Genomic DNA, 23,508 nt, shown 5'->3' on the forward strand with positions numbered 1-23,508 from the left:
TTAATGTAGACTTGAAGGTTCCATAACATGCATTGGACTGTCATTGCTAAAATGATACCATCAACTTCATACACCTTTCTACGCAATTTGCTGGATAATAATTGTTTTACAAAGTCAAATGCATCTTTGGGTAAAAATTACAAAAGTGCTAAAGAAATACTGTATAAGATTAATCTGTGGAAATTATGAATACTTTTCCATTTTAACAAAGCTTTTACGTTAGGTAATTCCGAAATTTTATAAACAACGTTGGTCATCCTGAATTTGGACGATGCTTTTAGATGTCGGGATACCTATTATGGCAAAGCGGTTTGTGGTTTTATTGATATCTAAAATAATTTGGTGTTCTCACTGCTAATTCCTGGTATTTACCGAAAGTTTCAGAGAGCCGCATTAAGAGAATCAAACAGAATGTTACATAAATTGTCTACAATGAACACAGCGTATGTCTCATTAAATAGTGTATACAGTACAGAAAGAGGAGCACGTAGCTTCGAGGATGCACGCAGGTCCAGTGGTGTCCACTGGAGCTATGCACTTTTGGCCGCAGAAGCGCATCTGAAAGCACACGATGTAGTGACCGTCTTTGTTCGATGGCTAGCCTAAAATCCCTGCGAGAATGAGGTAGATCATTACATCGCAGGGTCATGAGAGATGGGAGTGGCCTTTGTCCAGCAGTGGATTTTATTCATGACTGATGCTGAAGATGATGACAGCATATGTCCTTCCCTTGCACCCCGCATCTCCGATTAGCACCACTTGGCTACGTACGATGCGAAAGACGATCAACATACATACATGCATTCAGTATATGCCCTATTCTTTCATAATTAGAGCAAAATATGTATGTTTTAAGGACAGTATATTGCACACATTTTCCCATTTTATTATTTATGGAATACTCATAGCTGCTGTACTTCATGAACCTGTTTTGAGTCGATTAATGTGTGTGCAGCTTTGGTATACCTGTTGGCGCTTGAGCTTGCAAAGAGTGCCTGTGTTAATTAGCCAGTGCCAAAATTCCACACGATGACACAGACTGTGAACGATGAGATAGCAATAATGCTGCTGCAACAAATATACAGCTGCTATTTCAAATGCGTTCAATGATAACGATTAGTAACAAGCACCGGTTGACAGGCAATTCAAATGCGGCCGGGTTACTCAGCAGTAGAACGAGCGGTTCGCAATGGGAAAGGTTGTGAGTTCAAATCCTGGCTGGGGGATGGCTCAGCCCGTCATTCCTCCAGGGTTCGAAAATACACGTATCACTTTGTGGGGAAGTCAACGGTGGTTGTCCGTTGGATTAACTCACCCATGCCATAGGAATGTGGAATTTATACCACTGAGGCAGGGGTGTAAACGGGAGATAGGTGCCGCCTCAATACTCGTTTTAGCAAAGCTGTACACATTTACATACTCTGCGTGGCACTTGAAAAATGAGGCTGATGCTACCGTCGTGTGTTTCACACGTGAGCAATTGGCTATATGATGTATTAATTATTCCTCTGAGAACAAATAGACTAATTGTGAATAATAATAGCGCTTATCGTGAAACATATGTGCACTAAAATGTATTAGACACATGCAATACATTTATGAGACTTATCAGTGTAAGTGTTAGTATTTCCCACTTGTTTCAGTTTATTGAGTTTTTGAGCCAGGCTGGCCACGGTTAGACAAGGACATGGCCCACTTTTCAGCCATGAAACCGGAGAACACAGAATTAGATAGTTCTTGATATTACATATCATTAAGAATGCACAATGTAAAATATACATAACAATGATAAAGTAAAGAAGAACATTTCGATTTAAAGCTTTCGTGACTGCAAGGATTCATCTTCTTGGTTCTTTCGGTAAAGTCACCACGTAGAATGAGAATAAAACAGCACAAGCGGCCGAAACGTCGTGCGAATTTTATTGTCTTATTTTGTTTTATTGTTTTATTCTCATTCTACGTGACTTTACCGAAAGAACCAAGAAGATAATGAAGAACACTTTAAATAACATATTTGAAAATTAGAACTGATTTAAAAAAATGACCAAGCGATTTTGTTTGCCAATTAGCATTTCCTATAGTGAGAGCTAGGGAGAAACAAACTAAAGCTGACTGTGAACTACAATATTTATACTGTGATATTGTCAATGGTTTATAGATTAGTGTATGTTTCTTTACCTGTGTAGTGACTGACTCAGATACACTAAGAGTAGGAGGCACTCTGTTTATTAACACGGCCTGACAGCAACACTTAGTAACTACGGTTACCAGTCAGGACAGCTGGTTGACTGCTTGACTGACGACGCCGAGGTCCCCTCCCGGGGCCCCTCTTATAATGTCAGCGTGGCCTGGCTCCGCCCTGGCCACGCCCCCTTCTGGACTCTTCCCCTAGATCCCTCTCTGGTCTATTACCTGGCCTGCTGTCAGTGAGGGCTGCTGTAAGCTGGAGATCCCCTTCCCTGCCAGTAGCCAGCTCTATGCTGCTTCGTGACCGATTCGATGTCACTACACCTGGATTATCTCCACAACTAGAAGGGCTACCCACAGAATGCTCGATCTCCAATGAACGTGAGGTTTTTTTTTTCCACGACATGAGCACAATTTCAAATCGCTAGGTTTTATTGTTATATGTTGAGGTTAAAAGCTAATTTAAGTAGTGATATGTATGCTTTGGGAGTAAAAATTAGAGTTTGGGGTGAATGCATAATAGTTCATCATGATGATGCAATAACCAGCTAAAGAAATAATTTAATATTATTTTAGATTTCAGATCATATTTGCTATTGCATGCTCCACGGGTGCTACCAATTGTTTTCTTCTGTATAGGGAGAGGAGGAGAGGTAATGGGGGATGGAGAGGTGGAAGCCCAGCATAGGAGAGTGATGTTCATCATCAACGTTCGTTTTGTCCCGTGCTTGTGACATCGCGTGTGTGCATGATGTTACACGTGTAAAATCATGCACACACACGTGTGTAACATGCAATTTTTATATATGGCACATTGCATTGATTTTGTGAGCTTTTATTGGCAGGGCATAAGACTTGAGGAGACGGAATTTGATTTTTTTCAAGAATCTCTGAAAGCCAAGCTTGTCTATGTGCAGAGTCCTATATCTCGTTCATTGTAATAATTTATATATGCTTTTTTAACAAGTCTAACTTGACGTCAAAAGCATGCTATTAAGCAAACACTAACTAGACAGCAGTCAGATAATAAACTGACCCTGACAGCAAAATATCTTGTTGCTTGCATCATATCAAATGTCAAGTTTAAAATATCAGCATCCTGCTCATAAGATTAGTCCTAAATGTATAAAAGGGAAACGTCACTGAGCCAGAGACAAGACATGTTTTTTTTCAAGAACAGTGCATATTATTATCAGAGTTGTCTTTTTTGTTTGCATTTTGACTGCTTGTGTTGTGGTCATTGCAAACATGATGCCTTTAATAAAGGTGTCAGTTTTTGTGCCAGTTAAAAGGGTAAAACCTATTCCTATATCTTGTTTCTGGCAAAGGAGGTCTCATAATGTTAATGCTCACCCCGAGCCCTCAATACTCTGATAGTGCGCTGTTTTTGAGTTGTACGCATTGCGTCTTCTGGTCCAACACCAATGGAGACTAGGCTCTAAGAAAAGCTGTCTCGGGTGTGGACCAATCAAATTCAAGAACAGTGCATATTATTATCAGAGTTGTCCTTTTTTGTTTGCATTTTGACTGCTTGTGTTGTGGTCATTGCAAACATGATGCCTTGAATAAAGGTGTCAGTTTTTGTGCCAGTTAAAAGGGTAAAACCTATTCCTACATGTATTTATCTCTGGTAGAGAAGCCAGCTCTGTTACTTGATATCATGAAAAAGAGTTTCTTTAGTATACACTCTGAAAATGCTTATTCTTCATGGAAACCTTGGAAATGGATAATGTTGCTCTGATACAATTCATAGATATATGTGACTGCTATTTTTTTCGTTCGTTTCTCAGTCCACTCGTTCTGATGATGGTCGTGGCGGCAGCATGTTTAGTAGGATGGACCAGACCTCCTTTTCCCTGGCGAAAGACTATAGCTCTTTCTGGGGAATTCTCAGGCGTTCCCAGGCCAGCTGAGTGACATAGTCCCATCCTGGGGTCTTTGCCCTATGGGATGTGCCCGGTAGAGTTACAGGGGGAGTCTATCGGTGGACATTCTTACCAGGTGCCCGAACCACCTCAACTGGCTCCTCGAGATCTGCACGAGCAGCGGCCTGACTCTGAGGCTCTCCCGGATTACCGAGCTCCTCACCAAATCATGAGAGCGTGAGCCCAGCGAACCTGAACAGTAACCTAATTTCGTCCCCTTGTACCTGCGATCTCATCCTTTCGGTTATTGCTCAAAGCTCATGATCATGGGTGAGGGTGGGAATGTAGATCGACCTATAACCTGAGAGTTTTGTTCGAGAACTCAGCGCCCACTTTACTACCACGGAACGGTACAGTGCCCACAACACTGCGGATGCTGCACCAATCCAGCGATCAATCTCTCACTTTAACTTACAATCACTCGTGAAAGAGACCCCAAGGTACTTAAACTCCTCCACTAAGGGCAGCTGATCCCCCCTCACTTGGAAAGAATAATCCACCATCTACCAGGAGTGAACCATGACCTCAGATTTGGAGGTGCTGATCCTCATCCCAGCCACTTTACACTCGACATCAAACCGTTCAAGTGCATGCTGGAGATCACAGACTGACGAGGCAAAAAGGACAACATCATCTGCAAAAAGCAGCGACGCCACCTCCATGCCCCCGTACTGCATACTTTGGCTGCGCCATGATATCCTGTCCATGAAAATTACAAACAGGGGTGGAGACAAGATGCAGCCTTGGCAGAGTCCAAGACCCACAGTGAAGGACTTTGATTTAACACCAAGAATATGGACACAGCTCTCACTCCGGGAATAGAGGGACTGGATAGCGCACAAAAGCGTCACCAATACAGTATACTCTTGCAGCACCTCCCACAAGACATTGCGGGGAACATGGTCATATGCTTTCTCCAAGTCTACAATGCAGAGGTAGACTAGAGAAGCATACTCCCATGACTCCTCAAATATCTGTGAGAGGGAAAAGAGCTGGTCCATTGTTCCACGACCATGACGGAATGTGTATTGTTCATCCTGAATCTGAGGCTTGACCACCGGGCGGAGCCTCCTCTCCAGCACACTGGAATATGATTTACCTGCGATGCTGCGGAGTGTGATTACTCTGTTGTTAGAGCACACCCTCTGTCCCCTTTTTTAAAAGCGGAACCACGACCCCAGTTTGCCAATCCAGAGGTATTGTACCCGCCTTCCATGCAACAATGAAGAGGTGTGTTAACCACGACACTCCTACACTGTCCAGTGCTTTCAACAACTCTGGGCGAATCTCGTTCACATCAGCATCTTTGCTGCTATGAAGGCCCTCGACTGTCGCAGCGACTTCAGCAGCCGTGATGTATCCGACCCCCTCACCTGTTTCCAGGGCTGCCTGTTGAGAGGAGGGTATGTCCACCAGGCTGAGGAGTTCCTCAAAGTGTTCCTTCCACCTTTCGACTATGTCCTTAGTTGAGGTCAATGTTATGCTACCCTTACTGAAAACAGCCTGGGTCACGTCCTGTCAACCCATCCGAAGGCGTCGGATGGTTTGCCAGAACATCTATGAGGCTGCCCGGTAGTCCTTCTCCATGGCCTCTCCAAACTCCTCCTACACCCGGGCTTTCGCTTCAGCGACTGCTGCATTTGCCACCCTCTTGGCAAGCCAGTACCTCGCAATCGAGTTGGGATACCTTTTTATGAGTATAGCTTGGAAAGCCTCCTTCAACATGACAACTTCCCTCATCATTGGTATCCACCAGCAGGTCCTAGGGTTGAGTGCAGGAGAAGTGTTCCTGGAGGTGGAAGTTGAAATCTTTCTGCACTGGGTCTTCCGCCAGACATTCCCAGAAAATCCGCTCTATTCATTTAGGCCTTCCACGTCTATCTGGTCGGTGCGCCAAGTGTCAGATCCAACTTACCACCAGGTGGTGATCAGTTGACAGTTCTGCCCCTCTCTTCACCCGAGTGTCCAGAACATATGGCCTTCGATTCGATGATACAACTATAAAGTAAATCATTGATCTTCGGCCCAAGGTGCTCTAGTACGAAGTATACTTATGAGCATCCTTGTGTTTGGATATGGTGTTTGTTATTGACATTCCGTGACTAGCGCAGAATTCCAATAGCATCTAACCGTTCAGGTTCATTCCTTCCAATAATGCCTCTCCAAGTATCTCCTTCGTTTCCCAGGTGAGCATTGAAGTTGCACTGTAAAATTATGCAGTCGGTAGGCGGCACTCTTTCAAACACTGCACCCACCGTCTCCAAGAAAGCCAAATACTCTGAACTGCTGTTTGGTGCAAAAGCACAGACAACAGTCAAATTTTTCCTGTCTGAGACCCGAAGTCTCATTTAGGCGATCCTCTGATCCACTGGGACAAACTCCAACTGAACAGCATCCAGCCGGGGGCTTGTGAGTATTCCCACACCCACCCGGAGCTTCTCACAAAGGGTTACTCCAGAATAGGCGAGAGACCACCCCCGATCGAGAAGTTGGTTCCAGTGCCAATGCTGTGTGTGGAGGTGAGATGGACTATATCTAGTCAGTACTTTTCCACCTCTTCCACCTGCAGCTCTGGCTGCTTCCCCCCAGTGGCATGACATTCCACGTCTCAATAGCTAGCGGCTATCACCAAGGTCCAGACTATCTGAGACCATCCCTCTCCCTGCCATATTGGCATCGCACCCACCACTCACCCTTCGTTCTGCGGGTGGTGGGCCCAGAGGATGGCACCACGTAGCCTTTTCGGGCTGGGCCCAACCGGGTTACATGGGTCACCGAACCACCATACGCTTGCTGGCGAACACCACGCCCAGGCCTGGCTCCAGGGTTGGGTCCCGGTATCCCTTGTCCGGGCGAGGTTCTCTGATTTTTGTATTGTTTAACCATTCATGAGGGGATTTATTTGGACCATTATTTGTCTGGAACCTCCCCTCAGACCTGTTCGCCAAGGAAGACCCTACCAAGAGTACAATACTCCAGGCGACATAGCACCGAGGGTCATTGGAACACACAAACCCCACCACCACGATAAAGTTATGATCCTTCGGCAGGGCAATGTTTTCCTTCTTAACAATTGATAGCCATAAGCTGTGATGTGTATAACGAACGTAGCAGGATTTTCACTCCGTGGCTCTGGCTCTCCATACAATTATCATATGCGGCTGATCTGCTTGATAAGTATGTGTATGCACGTTCGCATATATGTATGTTGTGGGGAGGGGAAGTGTAGCAGTTAGCGCTCTACAATACGGACCCGGCGACCCGAGTTCGATTCCTGCTCAAGGCCAACACCAGTGACGATTATCTTAACTGACCCTCCTAGGTCGACTCAGCCTTAAACGAGTAGCTGGTGCGGTGCATAAAATCATCACCACTGGAGAGACAAAGGCGGTCGGACGTGGTGCTGGCCAGCCACCCCCTCGTGTACCCTTCTGGCCATCATCGGTGCTTGTTAACAGCACTTGCCCCAACAGCCTGTATGTATGTTTAATTTATTACCCACTGTATATAGTCAACCGTGCTCATGGGAAGTGCAGGAGAAGGACAACAAACTAAACACAAAAAAGCAGTTCTACAGAAATGAGTTTTTAATTTAGATTTAAAAGTGCAAAGTCTTTCTTCATACTATATTCGAGGCTTTCGTGACTGCAGGAATTACTCTTTGGTTCTTTCGGTAAAGTCACGTAGAAATTAAATAAAAGAATAATATAATACGACGTTTCGATTGCAACACAAGCAACCATCATCAGGTACACATGAATGAGAAAACAAACCTAGTAAACTTAGAAATTTAATGCATTACAACACAGAGAGTCGGCCAACACAAAAGTCAACACCCCACCTGGTTGATTACATTCTTCCAAAGATTTCTAAATTTGAGAGAGAGACACAACATAGACACGGAGAAACACAGACAAGCACACAAGCAGAGAGTGACTCACACAGAGACAGAGAGAGAGAGAGAGACACACACACATACTATAGGCACACAGAAAGACAACGTCTCTGTATCGAGGCCTTAAATAGAGAGAGAGGGGGTGGACAGAGGTGGAGTTGTGTGGAATTCCTGCCCATGGCGGACGGACGAGCTGGACACCGGACTTCTAAACAAACAAGCACGGAGCGTTGTGTGGAATTCCTGCCCATAGCGGCCAGAGGAGATAATTCTTGCAGCCTCGAATCTAGTTTGAACCACCTCTACGGGGAGGTTTTGCCGTGCTTGTTTGTTTCACACCTAACTTCTAATTTAGCAATCTTTGGCAGAACGTAATCAACCAGGCTATGCGTTAACTGTGTGCTAACCGACTCTCTGTGTTGCATTGCATTACACTTCATAATTTTACTAAATTTTCTTTCGACCGTGTTTGTTCCGTGCTTGTTTGTAAGTCCATCGAAACGTTGTATTCTATTATTATTTAATTTAATTTCTACGTGACTTTACCGAAAGAACCAAAGAGTCTTTCTTCATAATTTTGTACGTGTGCACAATACTTCCATCATCAGCTTTGATTTAAAAAGGGAAGAACGGTAGCGCAGTGGTTACAGCAGAGCCTGAGGTTTAACTTCTGGTCAGGGTTAACATCAATGGTGAATGATATTTGTGCTCTTCCTGGGCCTCCTCTTTACCAACCTGTACTGACCACTGTGGTGAAGTATGGTCAATTAACCCCCATGAGGAGACCTTCATCTAGCAGTGGTATCGTCACAGGGCTGTGAATAGAAACAAATATACAAAATAATTATGAAAATAAAGATTAGCATCCATGATAACTTTTCTTATGGATTGCTGCTATTTATAAAGTACAGTGTTTGTTTATAGTAGCTCTAGAGACATTTGCATGCTGCCCATAATTTGTACACTTCTTAAAGCGCTGTGCAAATATTCATAGGGGGGAAAAAAAACAGGATCTGCTTCTGCAGACTGAGACCTTTGCATGCCATATTTAGCCATTATAAGCTACGTGAATAGAGTAATATACCAGCACTATAGAGAACAAACAGAATACGCTTTAAAGAAATATGCATATGTAAGTTGAGGCTAATACTGGATGGATGTGGTCCAACTATATTGAAAAAGTAAGACCGTTAATATTTAACGACGTTCACCACTTTTACTTTTCTCCGTATTGATACACTTTGACAGATTGCCGGAGAGTTCGGTTCCTTGAGGAGTCGTGCGGCAATAGACAGGGAACCACGTACACGCTCAAAGCCGACCTTTAAGCCAGGAGCTCGGAACAATCCTGTAACGATACAGTATTAGCGCAGCAGCTTCATTTGCATAACATCACCCCTGAAAATTGCACATGCTTTTATGTGATGGTGTAAATTACAGGTTGCCGTGCCCATGCATGGACATCAGCCCTCGCAGGTTGCTTAGGCCAGGGGCTCTACCATTTGTGTTTGCCAAGATAGAGCTGTAATGATAACTTTCCTCAAATATAAGTATATTAAGCGATGTTATAAATAGATTGAAGGCATGGAATTATATATCCTTGGTGGGAAATTTGACCTCAAGCCCCATGCCTGCCGCTGAATTATCCTCGCACACTCAGCGATGTGTGCTCTTCTTATAAGTGAACGTTCATAAACGAGTATTCAGGACAGACGTGGGCCTGAGCATTGTTTGAGGTTAAACCACATTACCACAGGGTTTTTGGTAGAGATTGTCTTTTTGTAAATATGCAAATCCAACCATATATGCTCAAGTTGCACAGTTTACGTAGGATATAATTCTTCAAACGTATAGATAATAATGCAACCACACCACATTTTTTTTATACAATTGTTGCCTTCGTTGTCAATATTTTAAGTATATTTATCCGCTCATTTTAGTACCTTGCACTGTTGCCATACAACAGCACCGTGGAAGCTCAAGTGAGCATTCTTTCATGACTACAGTACCATTAAACCAGCTTTAACGGCATCCGGTAAAATTTGCATGCAAGGCGCTTGTTCAGTGACATCAAAGAGGAATCGCATCCGTATTTGCAGAGCTTTTGCCTACGCAATTGAAGCATTTACACATGCAGTTTTAAATCAAAGCTCAGCAACATTATTATCAGAACGAACATTGGAAATAGTAAATTTTATCTGTAGATGTTGCGGCGGTGTGGTTGAATGGGTTAGAGCGCACCGGTTTATATTCTCAGTCTGATGAATTGTGGGTCTCGTGTTGTGCTTATGAGAAGCGCATGGTATGTCAACCTTGCACCCAACGGTGACAAGCGGTGTACAGAATCCTGCACTCTGTGAAACAAGTGTGTAGGAGAGTAGTGACGCATTCAATATACCCCCCTCATCAATTACATTTAAAAAATAATAATTTTAAGGCATTTTTTCATGTGCTGAGGGGGTGTTATGATTAGTCTACAATCACTAGATGTGTCTTAAACCAATGCAGTGGAAATAGGCAAAACATCTGAATTATATTTTTTATGTAATAATTAACATTCTATATACTTTCGTATGTTTCTCAAATAAATCATAATAAATTAATTTTACAAAATTACTGTGTCATATGAAAGAAGATGATAAATAATGATCACGACAACCTTTACAGCGCCGTAGCATGGCAAGCCACATACTACGGACGTGTCTATTTTATGCTCAGAAAAGAGTTTGTGTCATAAACCAAACTGGAATAAGCCCTGTTTAGTGAACGACTACATTTAATCCGATGGGGCTTTTCTGGTGCAGTCATCAGCGGTCAGGTTGAAACCATTGAGCTGCTATATTTGAGAACCCAGTTTCATCCTCATAAGGATGATCAGCCATGGTCAATCCACTGCTGAATGAAGCCTTCTTAAGCTGTCGCCACCTCCATCAATCCTGTCACGTCATATTTTCACAATGTGTGGCTGAAAAACAGATTGTAACCAATTTACTATACTACCTTTTTTTTCAGATAGCATAAGAGTAGTAATGATAGAATATACAAATGTTATGATAACGTGTTGAACAATATGGGATGTACTTGAAGTTACAAGTTTCACAGGTATTTAAAATTTAGATTAAAAGCTTTCGTGACTGCAGGGATTCATATTCTTGGTTCTTTCGGTAAAGTCACGTAGAAGGGAAACAATAAAATAATAAAAATATAAAAAATAAAATTCTCACGACGTTTCGACTGATGATTGCTTGTGTTGCAGAACCAAGAATAGGTATTTAAAATGTTTATGCCAAAATATCCAACACATTTAAACTAAATTGAGCAATTGGAGGATAATGTTTCTGAGTTCGTGTTTTTGATGTTCACAGTTTCAAGTTGGACAATGTGAGAGTGCATTCCAAATTTAATGATTTAATTATCACAACCACATACAATGTGTGGAAAACACCTCAAGCCATAATTAACAGCGAAAATGCTTGATACTTTAATGTTACAACAGTTCCATTGTGGTCCATATGTTGTATTGTTTACTCGTAATATTAAAATGGCTTAATATGAAAATAAAAAACAATCAACCTGTCCTTTTTGATTGGCTGATGGGAACAAATTAATAATATTTTTCTGATTTTTCCAGTGCAGGGGGTCAGCTCTTTCTGAAAAAGAAGTGAGGAACTAAGTCATTGAGTAAACAATAATAATAATTATAATGAAACGAACCCAAACTGTCCTTTATCTTTTGGCAGGTGCACAACGACTTGACAAAAGAGCTGGATAAAGCGGGAATCCAGATTGCTGAAACGCAGAGCTTCTCCAATGATCCATGTGTCAATGTCCAAAACCTCAAGGTATGTCTGGATGGCGCTCATTTGAAAGGGCGATTTTCACGAATTTTTATTTTTGTGGAATTCAATCCTAAACACCAAGTATATGAAAATAATTGACAGTTTTTATTACTTTATAGACAAATACAAGTATCACAATGTGTACTGTATAGATAATTGCATTTTTTTAATGAACGTATATGAATCTTGACTTAAACCTTTCATGACTGCAGGGATTACCGAAAGAGCCAAGGAGATGAATCCCTGCAGTCACGAAAGCTTGAAATCGAAATTGAATTCATACTCGTTTCGATCGCAACATGAGCAATTGTCTTCAGGTGAAAAAATACAGCAGGCGAACTGCTGAGGCGGGAGAAATATAGCGGGAGAGCTGCTGCAACAAGAGGTTATATAGGTTTGAGATGGGTGCAACCCAAGGGTAAGTAGGCGGGGCTAGAGATGGAATTTGCATGTAAATGTAAAATCGGAGAGCCTGATATACCTCACGATTACGGTGGTGAAGAGGCAGCCATTGTATTGCTAGAGATTAGCATGTAAATCTCTTAATGAAACCCCACGACTACGGTGCTGAAGAGGCGGCCATTGTATTGCTAGAGATTAGAGATTAGCATGTCAATGTGAGATGGCTCCCGCAGCAGCGGCTGTGTTAATGAGAAGATTGGCATGTCAGTGTCAGAGAACCACCGCAACGGTGGCCGTACCAGTGAGACATTCAGCCTATTAAACAACGAGAGCCACCTCCACATCGAGGAAAAGGGAGCAGCAGCTATTTTAGTGAGACATTTAGCCTGTTAATGTAAAGACATTTAACAAGATAATGTAACTCAGAGAGTCAGAAATAACAGCTAACATCGGCAGGTAGGCTGGAAGCATCACAGCCAGTTATGACTTTACCTGGTCAATAACGTCCTTCCAATATGTCTCACTAACATAGCCGCTGCTCCCTTTTCCTCGATGTGGCGGTGGCTCTTGTGGTTTAATAGGCTGAATGTCTCACTGGCACGGCCACCGTTGCGGTGGTTCTCTTGCATTGACATGCTGGTCTCTCACACTGCAGCGGCCAACGCCGGAGCTTTTGTTGCCCACGAGGTAGCGCTGTGCCCGGTTCTCTCACACTGACATGCCAATCTTCGCATTCTTGATTTGAAGCTTTCGTGACTGCAGGAATCCATACTCTTTGGTTCTTTCGGTAAAGTCACGTAGGTAGAAAAACGACGTTTTGTTCACAACGCAAGCAATCGTCATCAAGTGGAAGAAAGAGGAGGGAAGCTGCTGATGCAGGCTGCTTTTAAAGGTTCGAGATGGGCGTAGCTCCAGAGTCATAAACGACGTGGGGGGGGCTAGTGATGTTAAAGTGAGAAATTTGCATGTAAATGTACTGTGTAAATGTGATTAGAATGTCAATGTAAGCTCGCAGCGCGCCTTCACATCGAAGACTGCATGTAAACGTAAGATCGGCTTGCAGCGCACCGTCACATCGAGAACTGTATGTAAATGTAAGATCGGAGAAATTTGCATGTAAATGTGATTGGCATGTCATCTTCTCATTAACACAGCCGCTGCTGCGGGAGCCGTCTCACATTAACATGCAAATCTCTAATCTCGAGGAATGCAATGGCTGCCTCTTCAGCACCGTAGTCGTGGGGTTACATTAATAGATTGACATGCTAATCTCGAGGAATGCAATGGCCGCCTCTTCAGCACCGTAGTCGTGGGGTTACATTAATAGATTGACATGCTAATCTCGAGGAATGCAATGGCCGCCTCTTCAGCACCATAGTCGTGGGGTTACATTAATAGATTGACATGCTAATCTCGAGGAATGCAATGGCCGCCTCTTCAGCACCGTAGTCGTGAAGTATATCAGGCTCTCTGATCTTACATTTACTTGCAAATTACAGATTGACATGCTAATCTCTAGCAATACAATGGTCGCCTCTTCAGCACCGTAGTCGTGAAGTATATCAGGCTCTCTGATCTTACATTTACATGCAAATTCCAATCACATTTACATGCAAATTTCTCCGATCTTACATTTACATACAGTCCTCGATGTGACGGTGCGCTGCAAGCCGATCTTATGTTTACATGCAGTCTTCGATGTGAAGGCGCGCTGCGAGCTTACATTGACGTTCTGATCACATTTACACAGTACATTTACATGCAAATTTCTCACTTTAACATCACTAGCCCCCCCCACGTCGTTTATGACTCTTGGGCTACGCCCATCTCGAACCTTTAAAAGCAGCCTGCATCAGCAGCTTCCCTCTTTCTTCCACTTGATGACGATTGCTTGCGTTGTGAACAAAACGTCGTTTTTCTACCTACGTGACTTTACCGAAAGAACCAAAGAGTATGGATTCCTGCAGTCACGAAAGCTTCAAATCAAGAATGCGAAGATTGGCATGTCAGTGTGAGAGAACCGGGCACAGCGCTACCTCGTGGGCAACAAAAGCTCCGGCGTTGGCCGCTGCAGTGTGAGAGACCAGCATGTCAATGCAAGAGAACCACCGCAACGGTGGCCGTGCCAGTGAGACATTCAGCCTATTAAACCACAAGAGCCACCGCCACATCGAGGAAAAGGGAGCAGCGGCTATGTTAGTGAGACATATTGGAAGGACGTTATTGACCAGGTAAAGTCATAACTGGCTGTGATGTTTCCAGCCTACCTGCCGAGGTTAGCAGTTATTTCTGACTCTCTGAGTTACATTATCTTGTTAAATGTCTTTATATTAACAGGCTAAATGTCTCACTTACATAGCTGCTGCTCCCTTTTCCTCGATGTGGCGGTGGCTCTCGTTGTTTAATAGGCTGAATGTCTCACTGGCACGGCCACTGTTGCGGTGGTTCTCTTGCATTGACATGCCAATCTTCTCATTAACACAGCCGCTGCTGCGGGAGCCATCTCACACTGACATGCTAATCTCTAATCTCTAGCAATACAATGGCCGCCTCTTCACCACCTTAATCGTGAGGTGTATCAGGCTCTCCGATTTTACATTTACATGCAAATTCCATCTCTAGCCCCGCCTACTTACCCTTGGGTTGCACCCATCTCAAACCTATATAACCTCTTGTTGCAGCAGCTCTCCCGCTATATTTCTCCTGCCTCAGCAGTTCGCCTGCTGTATTTTTTCACCTGAAGACGATTGCTTGTGTTGCGATCTAAACGTCGTGATTTTTTAAATAACTTTTCTATCTATGTGACATTACCGAAAGACCTAAAGAGTATGAATATATAAATAAAATAAGGAATGTTGATGATGTAAATATTTCATACAAACAGCAGTGTGCTCTTTTGATATGTTTTCATTCATTTTGACACCATTGCTCATAAGTGTAACGGTGTTATTGTAGACTTCGGATGTCAGGATTATACTGGGCCAATTTGACGAAGAAATGGCAGCCAAAGTCTTTTGCTGCGTGAGTACTAAAAGCACGCAGACAACAAACATTGTCTTTCACAGCACGTTCATATGTCGGTTATCACACTATTTTTCTAAGCTTGTAGCTACACAATTGCACATATAGGGCACATCTGCTAAAGATTTCATTCATTGAACATGAAATCGTTCATGTCCCAAAGCTTCCATTTTTAAAGCAGTGCGAGGCAATACAGACGTTGTGGCTATCATTGGGCTGTAGCTTAGAGTGTATAGGAGTTCAGTAAAGCTCAAATTGCTGTTCTTGAATAATGCATGTTGTGCCACCTGATGTGATTTTTCTACAAAGTTGACTCCAGTTTTCGCATCCACAAAATGATTGGGTTTTTAATATGGAATCCGCTCTGTATACTAATTTCAAACCTGCTGCTGTCCCTGACACCAGGCCTATAACGAAGGCATGTATGGGAGTAAGTATCAGTGGGTGATCCCGGGCTGGTACGGCAGCCGCTGGTGGGAGCATACACAGCAGCAGTGCCCTCAGAAGAACCTCCTCATTGCCATGGAGAACTGCATCTATGTGGACTTCATGCCGCTCAGCACTCGGCCCGTTCGCACCATCTCTGGGCTGGTGAGCCTCGCTCATGGCATGGCATGTGCAGTACAATACGAAATGACGTCGACACAAATCTGTACAAATGCAGTTAGCTTTGAATGGAAGTGATGTTGAAGTGCTCAAAAACAAAAAATAAAATGTCATGCTTTAGAACTTAATCTACCATGCACCAATAAAGAACTGTCAGAAAAAATATATTCATATGAAGAGTTTAAAATTACAGCGTGTACTTTTATGTACATGAGGGAAAATGAAAAGAAGCATTTTGGGGACTTTGTAAACGCTGATATTGAGTACCAAAGCACATAGTGCCTTTCGGCTGCACATTTTATGGGGTCCTGTTGTGTTGAGGTTAAATGTCCAAAGATCTCTTTTTTTGTATGGGAAGCACAACAAATAATACAAATTATCAGATAATTTAAGGTAGAAATCAAGCCATATATGCCGAAATAGATTCATGGAAATGTATGAAAGTCACCTTACACTCTGTTAAGAATTTCCCTATGATGTTTATTTTCTTGTGCTCGAATATCTTACTGACAAAAGTTTAGTGGACGGGCATAAGAAAACATACTTTGACAGCGTTCATGTCTTAAATTTTGCTTTAAAGCTTTCGTGACTGCAGGGATTCATATTCTTGGTTCAAAATGTTCTTCCTGTGGCTTTCACACCTGATGATGATTGCTTGTGTTGCAGTCGAAACGTCGTGAGAATTTTTATTGTTTATATTTTATTATTTTATTGTTTCCCTTCTACGTGACTTTCCAATAGAGTTCATGTCCTTTCAATGGGCAGCGTTGTATCGAAATATTGTGGAGGGAGGTTCCTTATCTTTGGGTTGTTGTTGTTGTTGTTCTGCATTACAAAGCATTCATGCGTTTCCTTGTTTTTAAACCCCAGACGCCACAGCAATATGAGGAGGAGTATTATCATATGTTGGGTGTGAGTGAGGTGGCACCGCACAGCAAGTTTCATGGCTACGCCTATGATGGCATCTGGGTGATTGCGCAAGTTTTAAACCGAACGATTGAGTTGCTGGAGGCGGACAAGAGCCTCATTGCTTCCATTGAGTCCTTCAGCTACACCAACCAACGCATCGGACAAATCTTGCTCGACGCCTTGAACGAGACCAACTTTTTGGGAGTCACCGTGAGTCGTCATTGCTACGTTTTAGTGCTTTGGTGTCTATGTGAATGTCTGCCAGACATCTCAGTCAGTCAACCCGTAACACCTGGATCTGTCTCGTGACCTCCTGCCAGCGAGCCTTCCACGTGTAATATGTCCTTAAAGTTTGCCGAGCCTGGCACAAGCTCTATGGTGATGTCACCGTGACTTAGTGGCAATTGGCAGCTTTTGTTGTTGTGTGTTTGTGTACACTTGTGAGTGGGAGAAAGTTGTTGTAAGAGTTATCACACTCTACTTTGGTCTCAGGTAATACAGTAATAATATAAGGGCCCTTTGTCATGGCTGCATTTGTTATTGCTGCACACCCATGCCGCAACTATTCTGTAAAGAACACAGCATAGATGACGAAGGTTGGTGAATCGAAGACCTTGACGTGTGGAATCCAACAGTGATCTTATATTCATCCGTCGTCAATCTGATGCTGAAGGAAGGAGGCCTCCCCATGCCGTATCAGTCATAGGAGATCTGTTGACCATATTTCACCGTGCTATTCAATGCAGGTTGTCAAAGAGGGTGAAGGGGCGCTCAAGACCAATTCAGATATCGCTCACCACTGATGTCAGCCATGGCCAGGAATTGAACTCGGGTGACCAGGTTCATAGCGCAGTGCACTAACCACTACGCCACTGCTCCACCCATGGACCTAGATACCTGGGCTCCATTCCTGACTTTGTGGCCATAAATATCACCAGTAGCTGTTGGTGTCTGGGCCTTGCTTGGGCTTTCCGTTGTCATTTTAGGTTAAACTGACTACTGGTACAGATTGTGAACATCACCACTGGTTAAACAAACGAGGCCAGGTGTGATGTTTGCTAAATCACACCGTCGTTTTATGCTTACCTTAATATGTTTCCCGATAATCTACAAATTAAAGTGGTGGATTGCCTGTGATTATACACGTCTAAACAGTATTGGAATTATATATTTAAATGGCCATTAATGATTTGGACACCTCAAAAGAATACATACACATTTCATCTTACACCAGCTCGTGTCAGCAGAGTTCCCAATTGACGTCACTCCAAGGGAACTTGCAGCATAATTACATTATCTCGTGGAACGGTTTTATCATTGAGCGGTAAGTAAGGATGTCCAGTGATATTAAAAAAAAAATCCCTGTGGTCAGCTCAAGACCGACAACCGGACCCAATGAATCCTGTCTGTCTCTTCCTAGCTGTGTTGCCTTAGTCACATTTGCACACGTTTGTTCAATGTAATTCTTTAAGACATCAAATCATCTCATTCTATGTCTCCCTCTGCTTCTTTTTTTCTTCGACTCGAGAATGGATTGCTAGTTGTGGTATCCTCCTTCATTTTCATTCGAGAAGTGATACGAGGGTTGCCACCTCCAGTGGTAAAAACAAACAAGACATTTCATGGGAAGAACAAATATCTCACAATACCAGAAGACGGAAGAAGTACTGTACACATAACTGACAAAAAACAGAACTTTTGATGTTCTACATTCCGAAAATACTTCCAGGGCAAATATCTCAAAAAGAGGACAATCTTGGGAAAACCAGAACTGGTGCCAACCCTAAGGGATGGATACATTTGGATATTTGAGAGGCATCTGAGCGTTCTGGAATCGTGCTGCTTCTTAGCTTCTTAGTCCGTTATTTATGAATGGGAGGTTATATTGATGCCAGTACAACCTCACATTGAATTCCGCCAATAAAATAAAACCAAAGGGGAATGTATTCACACAGCACCCCAAACACATTGGTTACCTTTCAAAGCATGCAGAAATGAAAGAACCCCCATAGCTTTACAATATACAAGCAGAAGTATGAACTTTTGTAGGCACAACAGTAGCAGAACACATTCGTTCGCCAGGCATGAATAGAGAATGAAGCAGAGCAAACCACATACAAGCTATTGATGCTCTAGAGGGAAAATAAGCAATTTTAGTTTTGCATTCATTTCGGGTTCTTTATATTTGGTCATTCACTCAATCTTGAAGCAAAAGACAATGGACGTTGGACTTGGTGTATATACTTGCACATTTGTCTCTTAAATAATAAACAGCTGCTTTTTGAAGTCAGTTAGAAGACGTAAACCCACATCTGATTTACAGTTTATCATCGTCATCCATGGCTCATGTATATCTAGAAACCAGAGACATTGCAAAGTACCACGATATGAATAAATGACATTTCATAAATTTCATCAAGTAGAGTCAAATTCTTAGTTCTTTCGGTAAAGTCACGTTGAAGGGAAACAATAAAATAATAAAATATATATAAAACAATAAAAAAATTCTCACGACGTTTCGACCATAAAACAAACGGTCGTCATCAGGTGTGTCGACCGTTTGTGTTATGGTCGAAACGTCGTGAGAATTTTTATTGTTTTATATATATTTTATTATTTTATTGTTTCCCTTCAACGTGACTTTACCGAAAGAACTAAGAATATGAATTACTGCAGTCACGAAAGCTTTAAATCAAAAAGTAGAGTCAATTTATGAGGATGAGAGTGCTAAGCTCAGGCCAATAATGACACTGCACACATGACAGCAATTTCACTTGTTCATGTATTTATGAAACTGTGCCTAATTAGATTATAATTTCCATATCTTAGATGTAACAAAATTATTACCACACTTGAATAAAAATATGTATCCTGCTAATTATATTTTCTGTTCATAAACTGCTATAGTATTGAAAAAGTAAAGATATAACAGTGTTTTGTGTTAAAGTATAATGCATTATGTTTATCAATACAGTTTTATGATATTTGAATGTGCATATACATTAATTACATCTGTAGCGTGCCATTCCAAAATATTATTTCTGTATAAATCATGTGCCATCTTGTCAGATGACGAATTTATTTGCAGTAGAAATAGAATTATTCTTTGCATATTCAAACATATTTCTGGGTTTCCAGCAGTTAATGCATTTTCTTTACCACATTTTCATCGGCATATTTATGTTACGAGTTTTTGGTGGTTGGATTTATGTATGCAAATACCAGTGCTGTCGCTGTGAAATAGTAACATTTCATTTAACACCTAGAAGGGATGCATAATGTGAACCATCAAGCCTTTTTAAAATGCTGTTATGCAATACAGGCAGCATCGTCCCACTCTTTTTTTTGGTTTCAACTGCTGCATTATGTAATAGGGCAATGAGAGGCAGACTACCTTAATTTACCATTGGAAAAGAAAAACCCCTCGTAATGAAAATTAACAGTGCATATCACCTCCGGATGCAGACATTTCATTGTCCAGATTAACTGAAAAATAGGATGCTTATGTCGGTAATTGTTGTGTGGAGTCCAATTACGGGTGTTCATTGCTCTGCTCTATGCAACATTACATGTGAACCAATTGTAATTCTTCATCTTTAAGTTGCCAATAGAAATGCAGGGAAAAACATTATGGTACTGACAGTGCCAGATTAAGCTAGTGCGGGGCCTGTAGCATATGTTATAAAGGGGCCCTAAATAAAAAAACAGGGGCGAAGCCAGGATTTCAGGCCAGGGTGACATTCAACAAATTTTAATTTCAAGAATGATTAGAGAGTGAGGCTGTTGAACTAGACGCCATCGGTTGGCGACACACTCTGACAATGCAATTGCACGGAGTCCACCAGACCGAGTGTCGTACACTTATACGCAGAATGTCACCCCTCTCACCCCCCCTGGCTCCGCCCCTGAAAAAAACACATAAATATTAAAACAAATGTTTAACTTGCATAGTAAAGTAATATTGTTTTTTAATTTGCTATACAGCCAGATAAAACGACAAATCGTTAACCTTAAAGACCCAGTCGTTCATAAAAGTTGAAGGCAGTATAGTACTATAGTAATAGAGCAAGTTCAGAATCACTGAACCGGAATTGATCGCTTTAAAGCATTTAGCTTGGGGACCGTGAAAGTGCGGGGCCCGTAGCATATGCTACTTTAGCTACTAAGATAATCCGGCACTGGGTACTGATTGTAAAACACATACACACACACATTAAATATTTATTTAGTTTGCAGGGTTGAAGGTATTTTTTTCTTTGGATTAATTTACACCAAGTCCATTTTCAACTAATAATGATTCTGAGACCAATTCACCATCGGCAACCTTGCTGTGTATAGCATGATTAATTATTGAAACATAACCTTAGCAGGGTGGCTGGGAAATTTATAATTGAAAATAGAAAGCATTATGAATGGATGCTTTGTGCAATGTTTGACTTATGGGGTCTTTTTTTGCTTTGCTCTAAGTAAGAATAAGAGGAAAATTAAGTTGCTTAGCTCACGTATGTCACGGCTGTGGTTAAACATGACTTTCTTATCCATTGACCTTTCTTGACATAAGCACAGCTTTGGACATCTGTGAGGTACTAGGACATTCTGCGAATGCAGAACTCCTCCCTTTTTTCTGAAAATGTTATAATCAAGAAAAAAACGTGAATGGCTTAGTCTTTCTGGAACGTCAGTACTTCATCAAAAGTGCTTGTTTTTGTCACATATTTCTGTGTATGCTATGAAGGTACAATATAACCTTTTAAAAGTAATACGTTAATGTGTTTGCAGATAAATGTTTTTAGATCAAGGTAGGTTGTAAACTTGTCCTCAAACAAGTTTTTTTTTTTCTATAGAGCACTGCCGTTATTTAGTTTCTTATTTATTCTTGATTATAAATACAGTAATATTTAAGTAGGAATGCACAATGTGTTAATATACCAAAAATATATTTTTTGTATATTTCGATCGCAACACAAGCAATCGTCATCAGGTAAAAAAAATGTCGGGAGAGTTGCTGAGGCAGGATGTTATAAAGGTTTGAGATGGGTGCAGCCCAAGGGTCATAAACGAAGTGGGCGGGGCTAGTGATGAAATTTGCATGTAAATGTAAGATCGGGTAAATCGGAGAGCCACCTCCACGACGACGAAACTGCGGAGGTGGCCATTGTATTGTGAGATATTAGCATGTCAATGTAAGATCATAGAGCCACCGCCAAATCGAGGAAAACGAGCAATGGTGGCTGTGTTAGTGAGACATTTAACCTGTTAACGTAAAGACATTTAACCTGTAATGTAACACCAGAGAGTCGAAAATAACTACTAACATCGGCAGGTAGGATGGAAACATCACAGCCAGTTATGACTTAAACTGGTGAATAACGTCCTTCCAATGATTGCTCAGTTTGTACCCATCTTCTCGGTAAAATTTGTGTCCGTGTTTATATATTTGGATGGCTTCATGAACGAATCTTTGCTGATAGCCAGTAGGTTTGCAGAGTACCTTCGTCCTGGAAAATCAATTTCGTGTGTGCCCACAGCATTAAAACAATGTTCAGCCACGCCTGAGGTATTGGTCCTACCATGTTTCAGATCTGCCTTATGTTCATGAACACGGTCCAAGACATGTCGCTTGATGGTCAATCGAGGACCTTGAATCGTGGAATACAACATTGATCAATCGAGGACCTTGAATTGTGGAATACAACATTGATCTTATGTCCAGTCATTTTCCATCCACTGCTGCATGACAAAAAAATACACCCCTATTGTAACCGTCTCCTTTTCATTATTGGTCATTGATAATTCTGTCCCTATTAAATCCTCGATGTTACGTGGAAATGGATTTATGGAAACTAGAAAATAGTAACACAGCAAATAGAGCTAAATAGCAAGATACGGTCAAGATTTTTACTACATTTCATATAGTTAGTATTTGTGTTATTTATTGCTCAATAATTTTTGCATAAATAATATAATTTGCCCGCATAGCGTATTTGTCTGAAAGCAGTCATACACTAAATTTCGATTGAAAGCTTTCGTGACTGCAAGGAGTTAGTAGGATGAACTCCTCTGCCGTGGCAGATCACTGTTATAATTCAGTGGGCTCACATGACATTGACTTCTCCAAGACGGAGGTTCTTTGCAAGCCAACCGGCTACCATGGAGATTCGTTCATGAGGCCATCCACATATACAAGCACAGAGACAATTTCAACCGAGAAGATGGATTCTGGCTTAGTAACCATTGGAAAGATGTTTTAAACCATTTCGGTTCTTAATTAATTGTATTTTACGATGACCTTCAGACCGCAGCCCTTTCGCTGGCATTGCCTCTTAATACCTCTCACACCACAGTTAATGGTATGGTTTATAACATGGAGTATAACAGCGCATCGTGGCTGTTTCTCCCCCCTCCTCTGTTCCGAGCATAGATGGACTCGTCCGTCTGAACAAAGCTCGTCGCTGTCCGTGGTGCTAACGTTGAAAAGAAAAAACCGCCACCCATTTTTTCGCCGTATGGCATTGTAATGTATAACGACTTATTGTTAGTAGCTCAGCTGATTGGAGAGTATATAGATTTTATTGATAACATTGATGTAAATTTTGATTTAAAGCTTTCGTGACTGCAGTAATTCATATTCTTAGTTTTTTCGGTAAAGTCATGTTGAAGAGAAACAACAAAATAACAAAATATATATAAAACAATAAAAAATTCTCACGACGTTTCGACCATA

At 41.8% G+C, this 23,508-nt stretch overlaps 1 protein-coding gene across 8 annotated transcripts in view; it reads left to right on the top strand.

Moving 5' to 3' along the window:
* The window catches only part of LOC116948019 (gamma-aminobutyric acid type B receptor subunit 2), a 161,116-nt gene that overhangs the window by 46,172 nt on the left and 91,436 nt on the right, over positions 1 to 23,508 (top strand). For all 8 annotated transcript variants that reach the window (XM_032964323.2, XM_032964330.2, XM_032964321.2 and 5 more), the window contains 4 exons: positions 11,748 to 11,849; positions 15,204 to 15,269; positions 15,675 to 15,860; positions 16,746 to 16,994. In XM_032964323.2, coding sequence (XP_032820214.1) covers positions 11,748 to 11,849; positions 15,204 to 15,269; positions 15,675 to 15,860; positions 16,746 to 16,994 — 603 coding nt within the window. The remainder of the gene's footprint in view (positions 1 to 11,747; positions 11,850 to 15,203; positions 15,270 to 15,674; positions 15,861 to 16,745; positions 16,995 to 23,508) is intronic.

Source organism: Petromyzon marinus, chromosome 2 (genome assembly GCF_048934315.1).
Source record: "Petromyzon marinus isolate PM22_M1 ecotype Great Lakes invasive population chromosome 2, UKy_Petmar_22M1.pri1.0, whole genome shotgun sequence".
In the NCBI taxonomy this organism is placed as follows: Eukaryota; Metazoa; Chordata; class Hyperoartia; order Petromyzontiformes; family Petromyzontidae; genus Petromyzon; species Petromyzon marinus.